This window comes from Alexandromys fortis, unplaced genomic scaffold, assembly GCF_014885135.2.
Source record: "Alexandromys fortis isolate MF-2015 unplaced genomic scaffold, M_Fortis_MF-2015_v1.1 scaffold_59, whole genome shotgun sequence".
Taxonomy (NCBI): Eukaryota; Metazoa; Chordata; class Mammalia; order Rodentia; family Cricetidae; genus Alexandromys; species Alexandromys fortis.
Genome location: NW_026067943.1, coordinates 4,314,329 through 4,335,656, shown reverse-complemented (window position 1 = coordinate 4,335,656; position 21,328 = coordinate 4,314,329). Strand labels below are relative to the sequence as shown.

The 21,328-nt window shown below is 45.5% G+C and overlaps 1 protein-coding gene across 3 annotated transcripts in view; it reads right to left on the bottom strand.

The window, feature by feature from the left end:
• The window catches only part of Atg7 (autophagy related 7), a 211,666-nt gene that overhangs the window by 178,847 nt on the left and 11,491 nt on the right, over positions 1–21,328 (bottom strand). For 2 of the 3 annotated variants that reach the window (XM_050148302.1, XM_050148303.1), the window contains exons 2-4: positions 4,188–4,354; positions 3,629–3,683; positions 201–318 (exon numbers count right to left, since the gene is read on the bottom strand). In XM_050148302.1, coding sequence (XP_050004259.1) covers positions 201–318; positions 3,629–3,683; positions 4,188–4,354 — 340 coding nt within the window. Of the gene's footprint in view, positions 1–200; positions 319–1,405; positions 1,546–3,628; positions 3,684–4,187; positions 4,355–21,328 lie in introns of those variants that run through there. The other variant, XM_050148304.1, reaches the window with a different exon arrangement.

Genomic DNA, 21,328 nt, shown 5'->3' with positions numbered 1-21,328 from the left:
CCCCCCCCCCCCCCCCCGAACATCTTCTCCACAGGAAAGAGTTGACCGTATTCCCTCTGGGAAAAAGCTCTCAAACTCACCAGCCCCTCTATGTATCTCTTACAGACTGTTTCTGTGATAAACCCGTGTGGCTGAGTAGACGCAGTGCACTTGCCTCAATCCCAGAAATAAAATGGAGCCATTATGGCTGCACAGCTAACCTCGTTTGCTGACTGTTCCAGAAGGAGTTTCTTGTCTGCAGTCTTAAAAGCCTCGAGAGTGTTGGTGTTGTACAGGGTCCCCATGGCAGGGCAGCAGCGGGCAGGCGTGGGGGCACTCCTAGATGTGAGACAAACAGTTACCCAGCACGACTGGGAGCCCGAATGAAGTGTGAGGTGACAAGTAGCCCCGACACCTCTGACTGGGAAAGCAGACCAACATTTCACTGGTCCTAGCTCAAGTATAAAAAGAAAGCAGGTGCTGTCTGGGGACCCTCTGTACCCCCTGGCCCTCAGCTGTCAGCCTCCTATTCTTCCCAAAGAAAGTTCATCTTTGTTCTTTCCCATAATCAAAGTGAGGAGGAACTGGCTGAATCAGGAACTGTCAAATTTAATTCTAGCTAGCAGCTCTTTTTTTCCCACTTAGACCCTAGGAAACGGCTACCGTGATGGCTAGTTCATGCCAACATGAAACACGCTATCAGCCAGAAAAAAATGTAACCTCGCTTGAAGAATGCCTCCATGGGATTGGCCTGGAGCCTATGCTGTATTTTCTCTTTGTTGATGATGTGGAAGGGCTCACACCACTGGGGGCGGTGCCACCCTTGGGAAGGAGATCCAAGAAACCAGACTGAGCAAGACAGTAAACAGCAAGACAGTGAACAGCATTCCTCCGTGGCCTCTGCTTCTGTTACTGTCTCCAGGTCCCTGCCCTGACTTCCCTGCATGACGGACTATAACTGTAAGCTGAAATAAACCCTTTCTTCCCCATATTGTCTCTGGTCATGCTGTTTATCACAGTAATAGAAAGCAAACGTGGACACTTGGGGTCACAATCACAGAGCAGAGTGAGCAGTTCCCACTAGCGGACTCAGGGTTCACCCCACCCAACCAGGGCTGACTCCAGCCCACACGTGCCAGGCAGCAACTCCCACCAGCTGGTGGCCCATACTGCACAGCTCTGCACACAGTTGCTACGTCATCTGGGCCAGGGATAGCTTGCAGGACAGCCAGACTACTGTCAATCTCGGGCACCAGCCACGTGATTCACACCCACTACACTTCCCCAAAGGCCCCACAGGAATTGAAGAGATAAAATTGGAGAAAGATGAACTAATTCTAAATGCAGGCTTCGGCAGGGACACATCTGCTGTCTCTGAAGTGATCAGCCTGTATTTTGTATATCACTGATGTCGAAAGAAAATAACCTTGGTTTGGAGAGACGGCTCAATGGTTAAGAACACTGGCTGCTCCTGCAGAGGACCCAGATTCAGTTCTCAGAACCTTCATGATGGCTCATAACCATCTGTAACTCCAATTGGAGGGGATCTGTGTCCTCTTCTGACCTCTGTGGGCACCAAGCACACACATGGTATACATACATACATTCATTTAGGCAAAACACTCACCTACGGGGCTAGAGGGCTCAGCAGTTAAGAGCACTGACTGCTCTTCCAGAGGGCCCAGGTTCAATTTCCAGCACCCATATGGCAGCTAACTCCAAGACCTGCCAGCCTCACACAGACAGACATACATACAGGCAAAACAAAACAAAAACCAACCAACCGAACAAACAAAAAAACAACAATGCACATAAAAAGACCACTCACATAAAATGAATAATTAAACATTCAAAAATATTTCTGTCACTAATGGCTTAATGCCATTGTCAGGTGGGACTTACACAGAGAAGGTTCTGTTAGTCATCACCCTGAGGACACAGCATCTTTTGATATCTTTCCGTGTGTGGTGTACAAAGAAGCTGCAGGGAGCCTGATGAAAGGAGATGTCAGTCTAGGGCAGGTGAGGAGAGGCACATGGGTAACAATGGCTCTGCTAAATGCCACCAGTAAGGCTTAAATGCCAAGGCCTGGTGAGGGTGTGGGGGAGATCTTTCAGTGGCCAGAGCCCTCCCTGGAGAGCCACGAGCCATCACATCCCAAGCTGTCTATCATCACAGTCCTCCACTAACAGAACGTTCCTCATCTAGGCGGTGTGCAGGCATGAAAGGTCTTGAGGAGAGAGAAATCATGCAGGGCAAATCTGGGCCTAGAGAGGAGAGGAGCCAGAGCCTCTGCTCAGCAGCCTCCCACGTCAGACGAGAACCGCCAGATGAAACCAATGCTGTGGCAGAGAGAAGGAGGCTGGGCCAAGTACAGTGTAAGAAGGGACTCTGTCCAACATGTCCCAGTAACTCCCGGTGTGTGCAAGCAATCATAGAGCTGCTGTGAGGGACAGAAGCTACTTCCGAGAGCACAGACACTGCCGGGATGGCTCCTAGCAACACCAGACACAGGTAAGCTACTGAGCACATCCCATCTGACGAGGCTCTCACCAAGAATTACTAGGATTTAATTTGTCTGGATGAGTTAGTGATAGGCAGTTATGATAGGGAAAAAAAGAAAAAGGCTGTGAAGGGTAGGGCTGGAGAGATGACTCAGCAGTGCTCTTGCAAAGGACCCAGTTTTGAGTCCCAGCACCCACACAGTGGCTCACAAGCACCTGTCACTCCAGTGCCAGGGGATATGACGCCCTCTTGTGGTCTCCCTGCGCACTGCATGCATGTGGTAACACACACAAGCAGACAAAATAATACATTTTTTTTTTTAAAAAAAAAGAAGGTTCCAAAGGGAGAAAATAATTGACATTGCTCTGTATCTACGCTATGCTTTTAAAATCTGATGAGAGATTTTAAAATCTTTTGAGAGATTTAATAAAAATAGAGGGGCCAGTGAGATTACTCAGAGGATGATGGCACTTGCTGCCAGTGCTAACCACCAACATTCAATCACTGGAGCTAACTTGGTGCAGGCAGAGAGAACAGTCTCCTGTAAGCTGTCCTCTGACCTCTACACAGGTGCTATGATAAACACACACCCACGGACATGCACACACACTCACGATAATAAACAAAACGTGATTTGCAAACATTTCTAAAGGGCTAGAAAGATGGTTCAGCAGTTAGAGAGCACTGGCTGCTCTTGTAGAGGACCAGGTTTGATTCCCAACATCCACACAGTGGCTCACACCCATCTGTAACTCCCCAAGACTCCCTTCTGGGACCCAAGACTCCCTTCTGGCTCTCATGGGCATTGCACAATATGGTGCATAGACATACATGCAGGCAAACACTCACAGATAAAAAAAAAAAAAAATAAATCTTTAAAACCGAGTTACTAATAAAGAATCATAAAATATTCTATAATGATAATCTGGAGGGCCATTATTTGAGCTCCAATCAATCTAGATGGTACGAGGTACAGGAAAGGCTCTGAAAAAGACTCATTTTTTCCCTAATAAATTAATGTAGCAGACAGTCTCAGTAGGAGGCACTGACTCCGCACCAGGAGCTTCCTTGCCTGCTCAAGGGAACACTCACTCCTTGCCCAAAGCAAGCAGGGTTTTTGGACTCTGCACAAATCAATACTCACATGTCAAAAGCACTGAATTCCAACGTCAAGCGGGTAGGCAGGCCAGCAGAGTCACCTGTGTGAAGCATTGTCATATCTCAGTGACAAGCCAGAGTGTATACCCAGTGAGAACAGCTATGGTCAGTCATGTCCTACTGTTTGAGAATTGAGCCCAAGGTGCCCGTCTGAGTCTGCTGACCTGTGGCATGCAGATAACACGTGCACAGATAACAGCGGATCCTGAGAGAGATGGACAGGGACTTGTCACCGTACAAAGTATACCCTGAGAATCCCCAACACACCCTGGGAGCTAGCTCAGCAGTGTTAGCAATAGCAACTTGAATTTCACCGCTCCTCTTTTTTTCCCAGAGTGAAAAGAAAAATTTTAAAAGTGATTTGGGGCAAACGTCAAGAAAGACAAAAGAAGTTAAGAAACTGTTGACATAAAAGACAAGCATATTTCTTGTCTGGGTTCCATCCTCAGCACTCTAAAGGTAATAACAACAAGTAAGGGTGCCGCTGCCACAGAGGACAGCCAAGAACACAGAGATGAGAGGTGAGGCAGGTGGGGACCACCTACCATTGTAGTAATAGCCCTTGATGTCCTTGGGAGTCTCGTCCAGGCGGTATTCATTCAACTTCTTCTGGGTCAGTTCGTGCCAGAAGCCAACATCCAGGGCACTATTAAAGGGGGCGAACTGTAGCTTGGACAGTCCAGGGTCCCCCATTGCCACTGCTCTTATTGGTCTACCAAAACAAAAACAACAAAAAATAGAGCTTAAGTCAAGTAAACCTATTAGGATTGGAAAAATGGCTAAGTGGCTAAGAGCACTTGTTTCTCTTGCAGAGAATCCAGGTTTAGTTCCCAGCACCCACACAGTGCCTTACACCTACCTGTAGCTCCAGTATCAGGAGATTCTATGCTCTCTTCTCCTTTGGCTTCTGCATGAAAGCAGTGCACACAAATTCGCTCAGACTCAGCACATACACATAAATATAATAAATGTATAAATAAATCTTTTCTTTAAACAACTAGCCAGCCGGGCAGTGATGGCACACGCCTTTAATCCCAGCACTTGCAAGGCAGAGGTAGGCAGATCTCTGTGAGTTTAAGGCCAGCCTGGTCTACAAGAGCTAGTTCCAGGACAGGCTCCAAAGCCACAGAGAAACCCTGTCTCGAAAAACCAAAATAAATAAATAAATAAATAAACAAATAAATAAATAAATAAATAAATAAAATAATAATAAAAAAAACCCAACAACTAGCCAGTGGCAGTTCCAGTGTACAGGCTCCCGAAGACACTGCTCTTAGAGTCTGCGGTCACACTCTACCCAAAAGTGTAACATTTAGTCACAGACCTCTGGAGTTGTTCCGTCCTGACAACGGGCTCAGCACCTTTTATTTTTACTTATTATTACCATCACCATTATTAATTTTTTTAGACAGGGTCTCTCTATATAGCCCTGGCTGTCTTGGAACTCTCTCTGCCCTCTCTAAAGAGCAGCTCCCTGACCCTCTCCCAGGTGCCCACTGGGACAGACCACTCTGCCATTGCGAGACTGACACCACAGACCCCTCAACGGGGACTCGTGCATAACTAAAACCTTAGTGACTGGCTTACTTAAGGCACAACTTTGAAAACTTCCTGGAGATTTGTCAAATTCAGTTTCTTCACAGGAGCAATTTGTAGAAGCAGCCTTTCGGGCATCAACTCCTTTTATCTTGTGCTAGTGATAAGTGGGCGCGCAGGCTCCCTCCCACTTGAAGCAAGCACTGGAGCCCTGAACTGCACCCTCCGCTCCACCCTTGACTCCCTGTTCATCAGTCAGCTGGGGACTGACTCCTTGGAGACTGGCACAATCTATAAGTCCAACATCCGTTCAGAATGTGCCGATCTGAGTCAGGTGTGGCAGCACATTCTGTCACCCCAGCACCTAGAAGATGGAGGCAGGGGGATCAAGAGTTCAAGATCATATTTGGTTACCTTGTGAATTCAAGACCAATCTGGACTACATAAGACCCGTCAGAAGGAAGGGAGGGAAGAATAAGAAAAACAAAACAAAGGGGTAAGGAAGGAGGGACAGAGGAGGAAGGCCGTCTAGAAGGTCAAGTTGGAATTCTGCCTGTTTGAGATCCGTGCTGAGCACTCCAGCTGCGGCAGGTAGTGTTCACTTCCTATAAGCTTTAATTCCTTTATGATCTCATGTTATAGCTCTTTTTTCCCTCTCCGTAGGGTCCATGCTGGGGTGGGGGTTGTTACATGTCTTAAGTACATGGAAATTGTGCATTATGCATCATAGTATGTATTTTAATGCTTTCATCTCCCCGCTCGACTCATCGAGTGACTGGGGCCCAACCAACAGCCCTGCATATGCACCAGGCCTGTGAAGCACCCACGTGCACACCTGTGAACTATGTGTGTACACCAGGCCTGTGAACCACTCGTCTAGACTATCCATGTGCACCTCACTTTCAGGTGCTCACATTTGGGGGAACATAGCATGGTAGGAAAGCAGTGTGGAGCCAGCCTCAGCACTGCAGACGTGGGAATTTTCCAGAGGCCTGTGTGCACAGCTTCTGTTTACCAGCACACATTTAAAATCCTTATGCTGTCTGCACCGAAGGAAAAATGAAAGTCAACTTAGCAACAGTCTTGCTTGCCAAAGAGCTGTTTCTGCCCATGCCTGGCTGTGTTTCTATCTAAAGAAGGACTCGGGTTCAGAGTCGCCTACCTTCACTTCCTAGATATTGGGCCACCCACATGGGATGATTTACCCAACAAGGGTCTGGATCATTTGGTTATCTCCCGCTTACTCTCCACAATAGGCAGTACATTGTCATGATTTTTCCTAGATTCTGGCCAAAGCACACTTGTTTCCTGGTATTTGCTCTTAGCTATATAGGCATGCATTCATATTGTTTTTTTTTTATTTCTTACACTTTTTTTTTAATTAAAGATTTCTGTCTCCTCCCCGCCACCGCCTCCCATTTCCCTCCCCCTCCCCCAATCAAGTCCCCTTCCCTCATCAGCCCAAAGAGCAATTCCCTGCCCTGTGGGAAGTCCAAGGACCACCCACCTCCATCCAGGTCTAGATATATGGAACTGACAATTCTGCTTTTAGACAGCCTCTGCATTTTCTAGAAAGAGAAAGGAATGCTATGCATTTCTACAAATTAATCTTAATTTATAGAATAGGAGCTATTCTATTCTACAAGCTAGAAAATTAATTTTATGACGAGACCGAAATCTAAAATATTTTATTTAAAATGTTATGAATTTTTAAAAGGCTGACTTTCTTTTTTTGAGACCTCATCTCACCATGTATACTCGGCTCTTCTAGAACTCACTGTGTAGAGCAGGATGATGTGAAACTCTTAGAGATCCACCTGTCTCTGCCTCCCAAGTGCTGGGATTTAAGGTTTATGCCACCACACCCTTTTGAGGTTGATTGTTTTATATGAATATTTAAATAATAAAACCTCCCCATGTAAAATGCTTGTAATCCCAGCACTAGGGATGCTGAGGTGGGAGCACTATGGGCTATGGTTACACGGGGAGTTCCAGAAGGCTGGAGAAATCCCTGAGGCCACACCCCTTTAGGGAAGCTACTGGTAACTGGTAGCTGCTGAGAAAGGAAGACTCACTCTCCTTCAGGGATGCGGCCGTGGCCACACCCCATGGGCACATGTGCAGCACTGATTGGAATCAGGTAGTTACTAATTATGAGAAATAAAATGAGGACATGGAGCCAGATGGGGCTCTAAGGGAAGCCAAGAGGGAGGTGATGGGGATTCTAGGGGAAGCCAGAGGGAGGCAGTGATAGCTGAATGGGATTAACAGGCATTGTATAAATTTATGAAAATTCCAAAAATAAAAATATTATTAATAAAATAAAAAATAAAATAAATGCTTCTGACTCAGAGGATTAATGGTTAGTGTTTAAACTAGGTCAGCAAATGTCACAATGAGTGTTAAAGGGTATTTCCTTAGTGACCAAGCAAAATATACATCTTTCAGCTTTGTAAACAGCCTAAGAATACAACCACAGCTTGCAGGCGACTAACCACCCATTTCGATAACTTGCTTTTTATTGGTATTTATAATGTTCCTCGGTAACAGCAAACTGAGCTCCTCATTTCCTACAATGTGACTTACTTAACTCTGTTCCAAATCTGGACTAGGAAACGAACTGAACTCAGTACTATTTTTTTCACTTTTTATATAATATTTAGAAAAGTTCTATAAAACAGGCTTTGTAGAACTTTTTTAAATGGAGATTTAAATATAATCAGGTGGTACAATGATTTTGGGTTATGAGAACTGAAGATACTGTCTACTTTAAAGCCTTTGTAAATCCCTTTAATATGCTATATAGCAAGATTCGTAAACTTCTGCTTACAGGACTGCACATGAGAAACTTTCATGATGTGGGAGTGTCATATATCAATCTGTTGATTTCATTGGTTAAGTAATAAACCAACTGCTTGGCCTCATAGCTTAGAACATAGGTGGGTGGAATAAACAGAATAGGAGGCTGGGCGGAAGAGGAAGTGAGGTCAGACTCTGCTCTGCTTCCAGAGGGCTGGAGCAGAGCCGCCATGCTCTGCTCTCCCAGGCAGCTGCAACCCACGATGGACTTAGGCTAGAATCTTCCCGATAAGCGCACCTTGGGGTGCTTACACACATCATTAGAAATGGGCTAGTCCAGGTGCGAGAATTAGCCTGTAAGGGCTAGAGTTCATGGGCCAAGCAGTTCTTAAATGAATACAGTTTGTGTGTTGTTATTTCGGGCATGAGCTAGCCAAGCGGCCGGGGTGTTGGGGACGCAGCCCCGCCGCAGCTTCCTATTTCAACACTTTCACACCACCAGGATGCACGGATAAAATGGCTAATGCTGGTTATCGGGGTGGCTGCAGACTCAGCTGTGAGCCAAACCAGCCTTTCTTCCTTACGTTGCCTTTGTCAGGTGTTACAGTGATGAGAACGTGTACTACGGAATATTGGTCCCCAAATGGGGTCTTCGCTGTGATAAGCCTGATCGTGTGGTTCCCGGGCCTTTGGAACTGGGGTGAGGAATGAATGTGCAAGGGGTTGGAACTCTGCGCTGGGAAAGCCCAAGACTGCTGTAAACAGAGCTAGTGGGTGCTTTGGTGGGAGACTGGAAGACCAGAATGCCAAGAGATACACGCAGTGTATGGACGCCAGGATCATGAGTTTTCAGCAGGGGAAAGAGCTCTAGCTGGGAACTATGTGTGACACAGTTCATTCATGTTGCATTCTGGCAAAGAATCAGCTTCATTCTGCCCATGTCCTGAGGACTTAAGTGGACTTAAGCTGGACTCAAAAGCAAAGGATTAATGACATGACAGCGCTCAGGTCAGTATGGTCACCACTCACTGCTCTTATCCAGATCTTCAGTGGCCAAGGGAAAAAAGTATTTTTTCAAAATGTGTTATGTGGTAGAGAGGAGAGAGAGTAGGTTTTCCCACCAAGAGGGTACAGAGAATCAGTTGTATCACTAAGTGTATTGGCACCATTTAAGAAAACCTGTGTTCTGTACCAAGAAAACAGAAAAGAAGACCCAAGGACACATAGTCCTACCTGTGAATACAAACTCACTTGAGAGGGAAGGAGTTCCTTGCTCTCATCAGGGTCCCGGGAAACATTTCTTGAGGACATAGCACAGAGAGACTGTGGCCATGGTGGCCAGTCTACACCTTGAACTCATTGAAGAATTTAGAAGCATGAAAGATGCACTGGTTAGGAGGTTTGTGGAGGCTTACACCAAGGTTCTAGAAGGTCAAGAAAGTGTCTAATTTGCAATGGAGACACCAGGGTGATGGAGATGCTCAGTGTGAGAAGGCGTTCGAAAGGACAGGCGCCAGGCCAGCAGTGGAGGGCTACTTAAGCCTTTTGGGGCCCGGATGATTGCATCGTGAGCTCCAGACACCAGCCATGGAGCTGCAGGAGCTGGTCTCAAGCCTGCTGGGCTTCAGTCTTGTCTTGTCTGATCTTTCCCTGTCGTGCCTCCATTCCTCCCTTACGGAACAGAAATGTTCACTTGGTGCCAGTGGGTATTAGGGATATGTAACTTTAAAAATAGATCCTCACAGTTAAGATGCTGCCTTGAGTCTTAGAATAGATTTTAGACTTTGAACTTTTGAACAGAGAGTTAAGGGATGTTAAAGATTATGGGGACCTCCTAAAATAGACAGACTTTGCATTTTGCAGGATGGTGACCATGGGTCTGTGAGGACAAGTGGAAGGTTACAGCTTACAGGTGATGTGTTTGCATCTCAGGTCGACAAGAAGTGCACTTGTAACACTGACTGTCACAGAATCAAGAATCACTAGGAGCAAGCCCCTGAGCACGACTGGGAAGAAATTTCGAGGCTGGGCTTATTGAGATGAGAAGATCCACACTAAATATGCACGCCCCCGCCCAGTGAAAAGGTAACAGAATTGAGGACCGGCATTCATTTCTCTTCATTTTGTGACTGTGGATACAACACTGCCTCAAGCCACAGGTTCCTTGACTTCCCTGCCATGATCAACTACACCCGGGAACTATGAGCCAGAACACACCCTTCCATTCTTCCTCCAGTTTTCCCATTCTAGCACAGCAACAGGGAACATGCATAATACAACAGATATGTAATAGATAGAGAAATCAAACATTTACTGATAATAAATGATGAAATTTATTTGAAAACATTGCTTGTGGTATACATATAATTTTATCACTTATGAGATTAAAACAAACTAAAATACTAATTAAGATTTATTTTAATAATGTGTATGTGTCTGTGTGGCAGAATAACACCTGAGTGCAGGTGCCCATGGAGGCTGGAAGAGGGTGCTGGATCCCCTGGGATTGGAGTTACAGGTGGTTGTGAGTTGTTCGGTATGGCTGCTGGGAATCTAACTCAAGTCCTCTGTAAGACCAACAAGTGCTCTTAACCCTTGAGCCGCCTCTCCAGCCCCTATCTTTTTCATGATGTACCAGTCTGAATCTGTCAGGTCCAAACCAAAGCTCACCATGCCTTTCTACATGAGGGTTGGGGTGACTGCATTTAAACAGAATCCTGAAGAAACTTATGTACAGTGCAGAATGAAAAAGTAGGCCTTCTTGGTCTTCAACGTTAGTAAAGACTCAACTTTTGAGCTGTTAAGAATATTTTCAAGGATGGCTGTTTTAATGAAACAGGTTTTATTGCACCCCAACATTAGCCCATGTCCACCATCTCATGAAAGATGTAAAATGCAGTATTTGGTATTCTCCATGCTAATCATAATGAAGACTCTGGTTTGGGAAGATAAGAATGTGCCTTGACTACAAGATGAGGTATCATTTACAGGAATTATCCAATATGTGGCATTTTAGATGGCAAGGAGGCATTCACTTCAGTTATTACTATGGCCAAAGGGCATTCAGACTGTTAGGAAAGATCTGGGCGGTAAACTCAGGACACTGAACTTGTTAGTAGAGAGACAAGTCTATATAGGAAATAAAATAGTCTTATTTTATGTTTGCTAGTAACTCCCAGACCCTGTGACCACAATGATTAATTCAAACAATTTACTATTTAAAGAAGATGTAGGGGACGGAAAGATGGCTAAGAGTTCAGATTCTAGCACCCGTGTTAATGGTTTACAACTGCCTGTGACTGCAGCTCCAGAGGGACCCAATACCCTTTTCTGGTCTCCACAGTTACCTGCATTTATGTGGTCCAGACACAGAGAGACAGTTCAAATATAAGTAAGTAGTAAACATATAAAGACTCCTTTCCCATCATCCAGAGTGGGTTTGCACAATTATTCTGCCAAAGTTTTTGAGATGCTCAATTCCCCACCTTTTTTGGATTTCAGAGGGAGAAATGGGAGCTCAGACAACAATGGCTGAACAGAATGCATCATCTGTGTCTGCATATCAAGATTATCAAGGGGTAAGACTGCGGGGGGGGGGGGGGGCCAGCAGGACCACATGAAAGCCTGGGTGGAAGAGCAGGACACCAAGGAGCCTGGAAAGACTAAGTACGGGAGATGATGGGGTAGACGGTCCAAGGAAAAGGGAGAGGACTGGTTCCCATAGGAGTGGAGACCAGTCATCCCAGAGTGGAGGCCTGAGCACAAAGCTGACTGGTTACAAATACCAGAACCCAAGAAGCTGTGAAAGAAGCTGAAGAATCCCAGATGGAGCTAGGAGTCGGTATAGAGTTCCACACACCTGCAGCAGCGAAGGGCTGTGAATGGCGAGGTCAGTTCAGAGGCTGGACATGGATGCAGCTCTGTCAGCAGGAGGCTGCCTGTCTACTAAGCCTGAATCCCTAGGCTCCATCCCCATTGCAGACCAAGGGCTCTGCACTGATGAGGAACTGAGTAGGGCAGAGGAAATGAAAATAGGAAAGAGGGGTCCTCCCTGGGGACGCTTAGGAAAGGTGACCAAACATAATCTCTGTGGGGTTCAAGGGACAACAAGGCAAGGTTAGAGTACAGTGATTACATACTAGTGCGACCTGGACCCAATCCCCAGCACAGCAAAAACAAACCAGAAAAAGCAATGAGAGAAAGCCCTGTAGGTAGCGAGTACGCTGAGCCAGGAGAGTGCAGGAGAGTGCAGGTGGGGCTGGCATCAGGATAGGGGTACAAACACAAGAGAGACATTCCTTTTTTAACATTTTTAAAAATTTTTTAATTTATTTTTTCAAGACAGGGTTTCTGCGTAGTTTTGGTGTTCTGGAACTCACTCTGTAGACTAGGTTGGCCTCAAACTCAGAGATCCTCCTACCTCTACCTCCCGAGTACTGGGATTAAAGGCATGTGTTCCACCACTACCCAGTCAGACAGAAGACGATGGTGAGCAAGATGGGTGAGCCCAGGAAGGTGACCTGGAGAAATAAGAGACACAGGCTACTGGGCTAATGGAGGACATGGCTGCCTCAGTCAGAACGTGGATGTCTTCCTTCAAGTACTTTAAAAGCTTCAAGATTTATTATTTTATGTGTTTGCTTGTGTGCCTGAATAATGCCTATGCACCATTTGTGTACAGGACCCTTGGAGGCAAGAGAAGGGGGCTAGATCCCCTGGACCTGGAGTTACAGATGGCGGTGAGGCACAACGTGGGTACTGGGAATGGAACCTGAGTTTTTTTGCAGTGCTCTTAAATACTGAGCCATCTCTCCAGCCCTCTGAGTTCACATCTGTACAGTGTTAGACAGAGGGTTTGGGTTTCTGTCTTCTACATGCCAATGCCCAGTTTTCTCAGCACCATTTGTGGAAGAGACTGTCTTTTCTTTCAATATTTGATCTTGGTGCCTTTTTCAGGAATCAGTTCTACAATGGCTACAGCTGCATGCATTCAATTCTGGGTTTCTGTTTTTTTTTTTTAATCTCACTGGTCTACATAACTGTTTTTTATAATAGGTTGTGCTGTTTTTGCTTCAACTTTGTACTATAGTATGAGGTGTGTGTGTGTGTGTGTGTGTGTGTGTGTGATATAAAATGAGATGAAAGGGTCTCACTGTGTAGCCCTGGCTGGCCTGGAACTCTCTATGTAGACCAGGCTGGTCTTGAACTCAGAGAGACCTGCCAGCTTCTGCCTCCTGAGTGCTGGAATTGAAGGCATGCTCCATCATGTCCAGCTTCTATAGCATATTTTGAAATTAGATACTGTGGTGACTCCAGTATTGCTCTTTTTGCTCAGAATTGTTCTGATTCTACGGGATCTTTTGTATTTCCACATAAACTTGTTTTATTTTGTGTGAGCCCAGTGCCTCAATCTCTCAGTCTCTCAATTCTCTTGCATCTGCCTTTCCAGTGCTGAGATTACAGGTACTGTTACCATACCCCGTTTCCTTCATATGTGTTTTAGGATTTTTTCTAGTTTCATGAAGAGTATCGTAGGTACTTTATTGGGGACTGTAGCCCATCTACACACTGCTCCAATGCTGTGGCCATCTGAAACAGTAGTAGCTGTGCTGACTCATGGACACGATACGTCTTTCCACTGTCGGATGTCAGTTTCTTTACTGCCCTACTTTTCATGGTGGAGGTCTTCACCTCTTCAGCTGGGTTTATTCTGGTTTCATTTTGTTTTGAGTAGTGATGTGGTTGTTTTCTTTCATTTCTGTCTCAGAGAGTTCATTACTGGCACATGGAAAAGCTAGTGATTTTTTTAACATTGATTTTGTACCCTGCTCCCTTGCTGGATTTGTTTATGGGTTTTAAGAGTCTCGGTTGGAGTCATGAGGATTTTCTAACAGCAGACTCCTGCCATCTGCAATCATGGATAATTTGACTTCTCCCTTCCTGTTTATACCGCTCCCCCTTTCTCTCTCCCCCCCTCTACCCTCTCCCTCCCTCCCTCCCTTCCTCCCTCCCTCCCTTCCTCCCTCCTTCCCTCCCTCCCTCTCTCTCTTTCTTCCTCTTCCTGGATATTCTAGCTAAACTTTCAAGTACTGAATGAGGCATGAGTACAGATACCTCATCCTTTCTGCCCTCTGAGGCACTGCAGCCAGTTCCTGCTCCTCAGTCTGACAGAAGTCCCAGGTTTGTCCTATCCTGCCTTTTCCACTCTGAGCTGCAATTGCTCTCTGTCTGCTTTCTTGAGTTTTCAATTGAGAGAATATGCTGAATTTTATAAATGCCGTTTTCTGCATTAACTGAGATGATGATTCAGTTTTGATCCTTGGGAGCTGACATATGGGCTACATCAAACTAAAGAGCAACCACACTGTAGTGGAGCCTACAGGAGAGGAGAACTCTGCAGGTCATGCATCTGACAGAGGCTTCATTATCCACAATATGTGACAACTTCAGTAAAAACCAACAAGTTATTCAACCATCAAATGGGCAAACAAACTGAACAGACAGTTCTCAACAGAGTATGACAGCCAATAAATATATAAAAATATATGTTCATTATCTTTTGCCATTAGTGAAATTCGAATACATTGATATTCTATCTCTTGTCAGAATGGATGACAATCAAAAAACACATAGCAACAACACATGCTGGCAAGGACTTAGGGGAAAGGAACCCAATATGCGCTGTTGGTAGAAATAAAAGTAGTTCAGCCATTATGGAAAACAGTACAGGATTCCTCAAAAAAACTAAAATATTAGCTAGCAAATAACTGAGCTATACTGTTCCCTGGGCATACACCAAAGGGTTCTAAGACCTTATATACAGGAGATATCAGATGTCCACACTTATCACAACGCTGTACACATCAATCAGTCTTTGGAATCAGCCTAGTGGCTCTTCAGCAGAAGAGTGGCTAAAGACAAATGGTATAGATACACAATGGAGTGCAGAGAAAATGAAATCAGACCGTCTGATAAAAGTCATCATGTTAAAGGAGAGAGAGAAAGACAAATTAGCACGTGTTTCCTCTAAGCTGCAAACGCCAGAATTAGACAAAGAAAAAAAGACAAGGAAGGAAAGATAAGAGGTGGAAGGGATGGGGGAAGGGAGGGTAAGTGAGCATCATAAGGAAAAATGGTTATCAAAGCATGTATTGAGGAGGTTATCTGCATGTATTGAGGAGGTACAGTAAACCATTAAAATGGACAATAAATATTCATTAATGATTACAAATCAAAAAGGGAATGGGTGTGGTGGTGTGTGCCTTTAATTCTAGCATGGGGGTGGGGCAGGGAAGGAGGCAGGAGGATCCTGTGAGTTCCAGGACCTTAAAGAGCAAGGACAAAGGACACCGCAGGGAATCTTCTGTACACTGATGATAATGCCTACGACTCTCTAAAATGCAATTTAATAGAAAACTGGGAGCAGCCATGAACTCAGAGTCACTACAGGAGAGGAGCTGTCTGTGTCCTCAAGGTTTGGGCTAGGTTACTTTGCTGCTGAATGTCCCAGGGGCAGCTGTTTTCCACAGGCTCAGTATGCCCTGCCCCCTTAAAGTACACTTGGGCACAGAGCCCTGTATGCATGGATGGAATACTCTCAACAGGGCTTGGGAAAACCGAGAAAAAACAGAAGACAGGAGGTGGGGATTTATAATCCCTCCCCTATAGAACTGGTGAGTTTTGCTGATCACAAAGGCCAACGCTGTGCATCAGGCAAAGGCTCACCCAGGGTCTCACTATGTAGCCCAGGATGCCTATGGATTTTCGGTCCTCTTGTCTGAGCCTCAAGAGTGCTGGGATTACAGGTTCTCTGCAAGCTTCAGGAAAAGGAGGTGCATGAGGCTGCAGAGATGGCTCAGTGGTTAAGGGTATGGACTGTTCTTCCAGAGGAATGGAGTTCCCAGCACCCACATGGCAGCTCACAACTGCCTGTAACTCCAGCTCAAGGAGATCTGAGGCCCAGAGGGCATTATACTCACATACAAACACAGATAAAAGTAAACTAATAATAATAATTAAAAAAAAACTTTAACAATTGAGTTGCCTGGGTCCCATGTGTTCTTATGCAGGGACAAAGACCAAGGTTGGTGGCCAGGAGCCTGCAAGTCTGGCCAGTAGCCAGGTGATGTAGGAGGATACCTGGCCCTACTCTGGAGATGCTGGCATGGCTGCTGTTTCCTGACCAGAGGCCTTTGTGGTATTCTTAGAAAATCTTGCTGGGAAAATCCCTTCTCATTATAGCTCTCATTAACACCCACAGTTATTGGGACGCAGTGGCTCCTGGTCCCACAGGTAAGAGCTTCCATTACAGCATGGGATGCCTTTTAAAAGGTGTGTGGGCACGCGTGTGCTGGTGTATGTGTGCACAGAGATGAGGACAACCCAGGGGTCATCTTCAGGAACAACACCCACCTCACTGCCCTGGAGCTCAGAGGCTAGAACCACTGGAACCCCAGCACTGTGACTACAAATGCTTGCCACGGTGCCAAGCCTTTATTTTTAAGTTATTTTTTTAAATAAGAGGCGATAGGGTGTGCAAGCATGCCATGCCATACATGAGGAAGTCAGGGAGCAATTTTGAGGAATCTGTTCTTTCCTTCCACCTTGTAGGTTCTGGGATTGAACTGAGGTCATCAGGCTTGGTGGCAAGCGCCTTCACACTGCTGAGTCACCTTGCTAGTCTATGCCCAGAATTTTCACATGGGTTCTAAGGAGCAAACTTGGGTCCTTATGACCGACCTTTGCTGACTAAACTATCTCCCCAGTTCCCTTTATGAAGACTCATGATGACCAGTGGACAGTGTTTCCCCTGGATGCTCATTCTGTCAAGCACCAAGAACTACACTAAACATTGTACACACCCTTTCCATGACAACCCAGTATCAGTTACATTGTTTCCTTTACAGACCAGTAAATGAGGCACTGAGATGTTAACTGCCAGGGCCAGCGTCATCACCTAGTATAAGAGGAGGCTAGCCCAGGAGCAGACAGCAGTACAAAGCAACCTCATCGGAATCCTCCAAGGAATTAGCTGACCACAACTTCCTCCTCAAGTCAGGTTCAACTGATTTTCCCAGCGCTCTCTGATGACCGGCTGAGGGCACCGAGACAGAATTCTACTGGGGCCAGAGGATTCCAGAGATAAAAAGGAAACCATTCTATACTTCAGGCACTGGGAAGGTCAGCAGGTTGACTACTTAGAATGCCAGAGACCATTTGTAATGTCAGTTATACCCAAATAAAGCTGTTGAGAGGGTTCTAGAAAAAAATTTTTAAAAAATGAAGGCAATAACCACTGTGCTGAGAGCATTAAAAGACACAGGCTTCAATCACTCTCTGGCTCATTTGGCTTTTGAGAAATTCTGAGCAAATTACAAGACCGTTTTCTTTAGGGATGTGACTGGGCTTCACTGTGTGGCAGGAGAATGTAGCCACAACAGAAACACAGGAGGAGGAATCTGCTGTTAGCAATAGGACAAGCTAGACCTCTGAGGAACCTAACACCATGTAACATGGTCATGGATGGGGTAGGCTTTGCCTGTGCCAGGAGTTACCCAGCACAGTCATCAGTGCCATCCCAGCTGACTACACCAACACCTCGCCACCCTGCGTTCCCACTAATGGGAGGGAAAAGAGAAGACTGTGTCAGATGGGAGAATTCTGTATCCTTTGTAAAGGCTGGAGACTATCTGTGATGACTGACTGCAGCTAGAATTAACTACACCTAAGCAGCTGGGAACATCTGTGACGGATTTTTCTTAATTAATCATTGTAATGGGTGATCTACCTTTAATCCAGGTCTTTGAAATGGGAAGATCCACCTTTAATCTGGGCCACACCTTCTGCTGGAGGACTAAGTTAAGAACGTGGAAGAAGGCAGCTTTTGCTCATTGCCTGCTTTCCCTTGCTTTCGCTGGCAGGTCCATTTCTTCACTGGCATTAGAGTCTATTTCTTTGGGATTCCAGAGCACACTGCAGACCAGCTGAGACATCCAGTCTCCTCAACAGAACAACTACTGGAGTTTTAGACTTTCCGTTGGTAGACAGCCATTGGACTAGCTGGACCAGAGCCTAGAAGTCACTCTAATAAATCTCATATAAATGATATATTCATTCTATCAGTTCTGTTTCTCTCTAGAACCTGACTAATACACTAAAAAGATGTTGCAAAAGCCTAGAAAGAAAGGAAGGAAGGAAGGAAGGAAGGAAGGAAGGAAGGAAGGAAGGAAGGGAAAACAAAAATCCAAAACCAGATTTTTTTTTTTCTTTTTGGTTTTAGAGATGGGCGTTAAGTAGGGAGAGTAGTCCCCAGCCCCCAGGCCTGAGCGTTGTATTTGTCTGGACTCCAAATCCCAGCATGCCACAGGGTATTGAAGATAGCTCCCAAAGGAGAAACAGGTTGTCTCTTTTCCTTCCTCATGGTGGTCGCGTTTGTGGCCTCCTAGTTCTCTCGGGGGCCACCCGAGAGTGCAGGAATCCCATTAAACCTGGATATTTCTTGATTGGGATTTTTGCATTGGCAAGAGCTCGCGTTAGGAAAAAATCCTATCAATGGGGTCATACTATGTAGCCTTGGCTGTCCTGGAACTAATTCTATAGACCAGGCTGGCCGCAAACTCAGAGAACCACCTGCCTCTGCCCCACAAGTGCTGGGATCAAGGACATGCATCATCACCACCTGGTACAAAAACAGATTTTAAAGACTGTTGATTTTAAAGACTGAAAATTGCTTAAAACTGAATCTTTAGAATTTTTTAAGATATTTATTTATATGCATGTGAGTCTGTGTTTTTATTATGAGTATTCAGGTGTCCAGGGAGGCCAGAAGTGAGCAGCCCTAGAATTGGAGTTACAGACAGTCGTGAGCCACCATGTGGGGGTTAAGTACCAAACCCAGGTCCTTTGCAAGAGCAGCCAGAGCTTGTAACCCCTGAACCATCTCTCCAGCCCTAAAAACTGAATCTTTTATCTGCCATGTTTTAATTTTTTAATGTTAGGAGAATAAATCTAAAAAATACTTTTTTAGCATTAAAAAGAGAAGGTTGTCTCATTCACCTCTTCTCAGCTGAGTAGTGTCTGGAGTACAGAAGATGCTTGACAAATGTTGACATGAAATAGGTGCTCTTGTTTTCACTCAAGGCCAGAGCACAGAAGACACACTGTGTAAGACATCAACTCAAGGCCAGAGTGCAGAAGACACACAGTAAGACATCAACTCAAGGCCAGTGCTCAGAAGACACACTGTAAGACAATTTCCAAAAGCAACCCAAAATGACTAATATTGCCTGAGCAGTCCAGACAGGAAATGGGCTGCTCATGCCTCCCACTAGTGGAAGCATCCGAGTGTCACTTTGAGGATCATCTGTCAAGTGATGTTGCTCAGAGGATGCTGCACCAGCCACACAGGGGGCCCAAAAGCTGTTCCTGAAAGCAGCTAGGAAGTAAATATTCTAGAAAATGCAAACCACAAATAGTTTCTGTCATATATTATTCTCCCTTGCTACAATCCCTTTAAAAATGTCAAAACCAGGGGTTGGAGAAAAGGCTCAGTGGCGGAACACTTGCTCAGTTGGGACCTCCAGATTCCACCTAAAAACCTGAGTGTGGTCACACACAGCTGTCACCCCAGCTCTAGATGGCAGACAGGTAGACGCTAGAAGCCCATGGCAGGCCAGTCAGCAAAAGCGTGAACTCCATGTTAAATGGAGACCCCACGGCAAGGAGAGAAGGAAGAGTGAGAGAGCAGGAAACCCTGTGTCCTCCTCCGGCCTCCGCAACCACATATACACACACCACACAATTAGAAAAAAGTTGAAAAATCTTGTTTATTTTGTTTTTATGCATTAGAGAGACTGAAATTTCAGCCAGAATAGAGCTATACAAACAAACAAAAACAACTTTGAACAAGCTAAAACTGTCTGACAAGGTGGAAGGAAATACTTGTTGTCGGGCCTCCACAGAAGGCCACAGTCAGTTGGTCCAGGATGTGACCTTGTAATACTGGGCATGCAGAGCAGAGAGTGTGACAGGGTTCGGTATATAGCAAAGGCTGGCTGAGATCTTTCTATGAAGACCAAGCAGTCCTTTGAACTCACAACCCCCGCCTTGATCTTCTGAGCGCTGGGAGTACAGGCATATGTCACCAAGCCCAGCTCCCCGTAAATGTATCTTTATGATCAGATAAATACAGTTTATGAAGAACACTCACCCAGTTCTCAGCACTAGAGGAAGCATATTTAAAAGTTATTGGGACTTGGTACCACCTTAGAAAGACTGAATCTACAGGGCTCCAGGTCCTCAGAAGCACGGCACCATACCTCACTGCCACACGTCCACATCTTGGGGATTTCCTTCACACTTTCTCCTGGTCCCTGCCACCGTCTGTCAACTCCTACACTCTCAGCTCATGACTCTGCCTCCCTGAAGCTCAAACTTGATGTTTAAGAAAGGCAAGCTGTCTACTGCTCCCTAATGACCGCTTTCAGCAGCTGCATCGAAGCTCTCCCCAACAGAGGCCTGCTCCTTCTGCTCCCCAACACTTAGCTACGGAGACAAGCAAGCATAGGGAATAGTTTAGCAAACTGGGACTCCACCTGCCTCTTCTAACTATGCACCTAGGAGCCTGAGACATTTACCTGCCTATACTATGCACACATACACAAACCTCTCTGAACAATGTACCTGGCAACCTGGTAGCAACCTAGGACCCCCATCTATACTGGCCTACTAACACACACTACTCCTCTCCCAACAACTGAATAGGTTTCTCCTTCCTTTGACAAAGGTCAAATTCAGACAGATTCCAGTTAATCCCACTCTCTGTGTCCAGGTATAAGACCCAGTTTTATAGTATAATAAGGCAAAACTGCATCCTCAGGTGAATTTTTAGGGACAACCTCCTATCCACCATCTTATACCTATGCACATAACTAAAATCAGATACAGGGAAGTGACGTGTGCAGCAGAAAAAGTATTATATGATCTAATCTATCAATATAGGGAACTATCCAAAATCTAAAACACCTTAGCAACAGCCCCTTCTTTAGAGCCCATACAGAGAGCCCAGGCAGTAACTTGGGGCCCTTAAGTATCTTCCTTCATGTGGCTTGATGCTCTCTTGCAGAATACTCTAACCTAATTCGCTTTAATTTGAATAGTGTCTTCTTGCCATCTCTATGAGGTTTATTTTATTCTTGAATAAAAGACCAAAAACCTGGCGACACTGACTGCCTAGCATCCTGAAGCCAGCTTGGGGCTTCCCTGTGCTTGAAAACCTTCCCAACAATCCTCACACTGTCTGCCCTCTTCTGCTTCTGGCTCAGCAGCGACAGGCCGGCACTGCTGTCTCCGA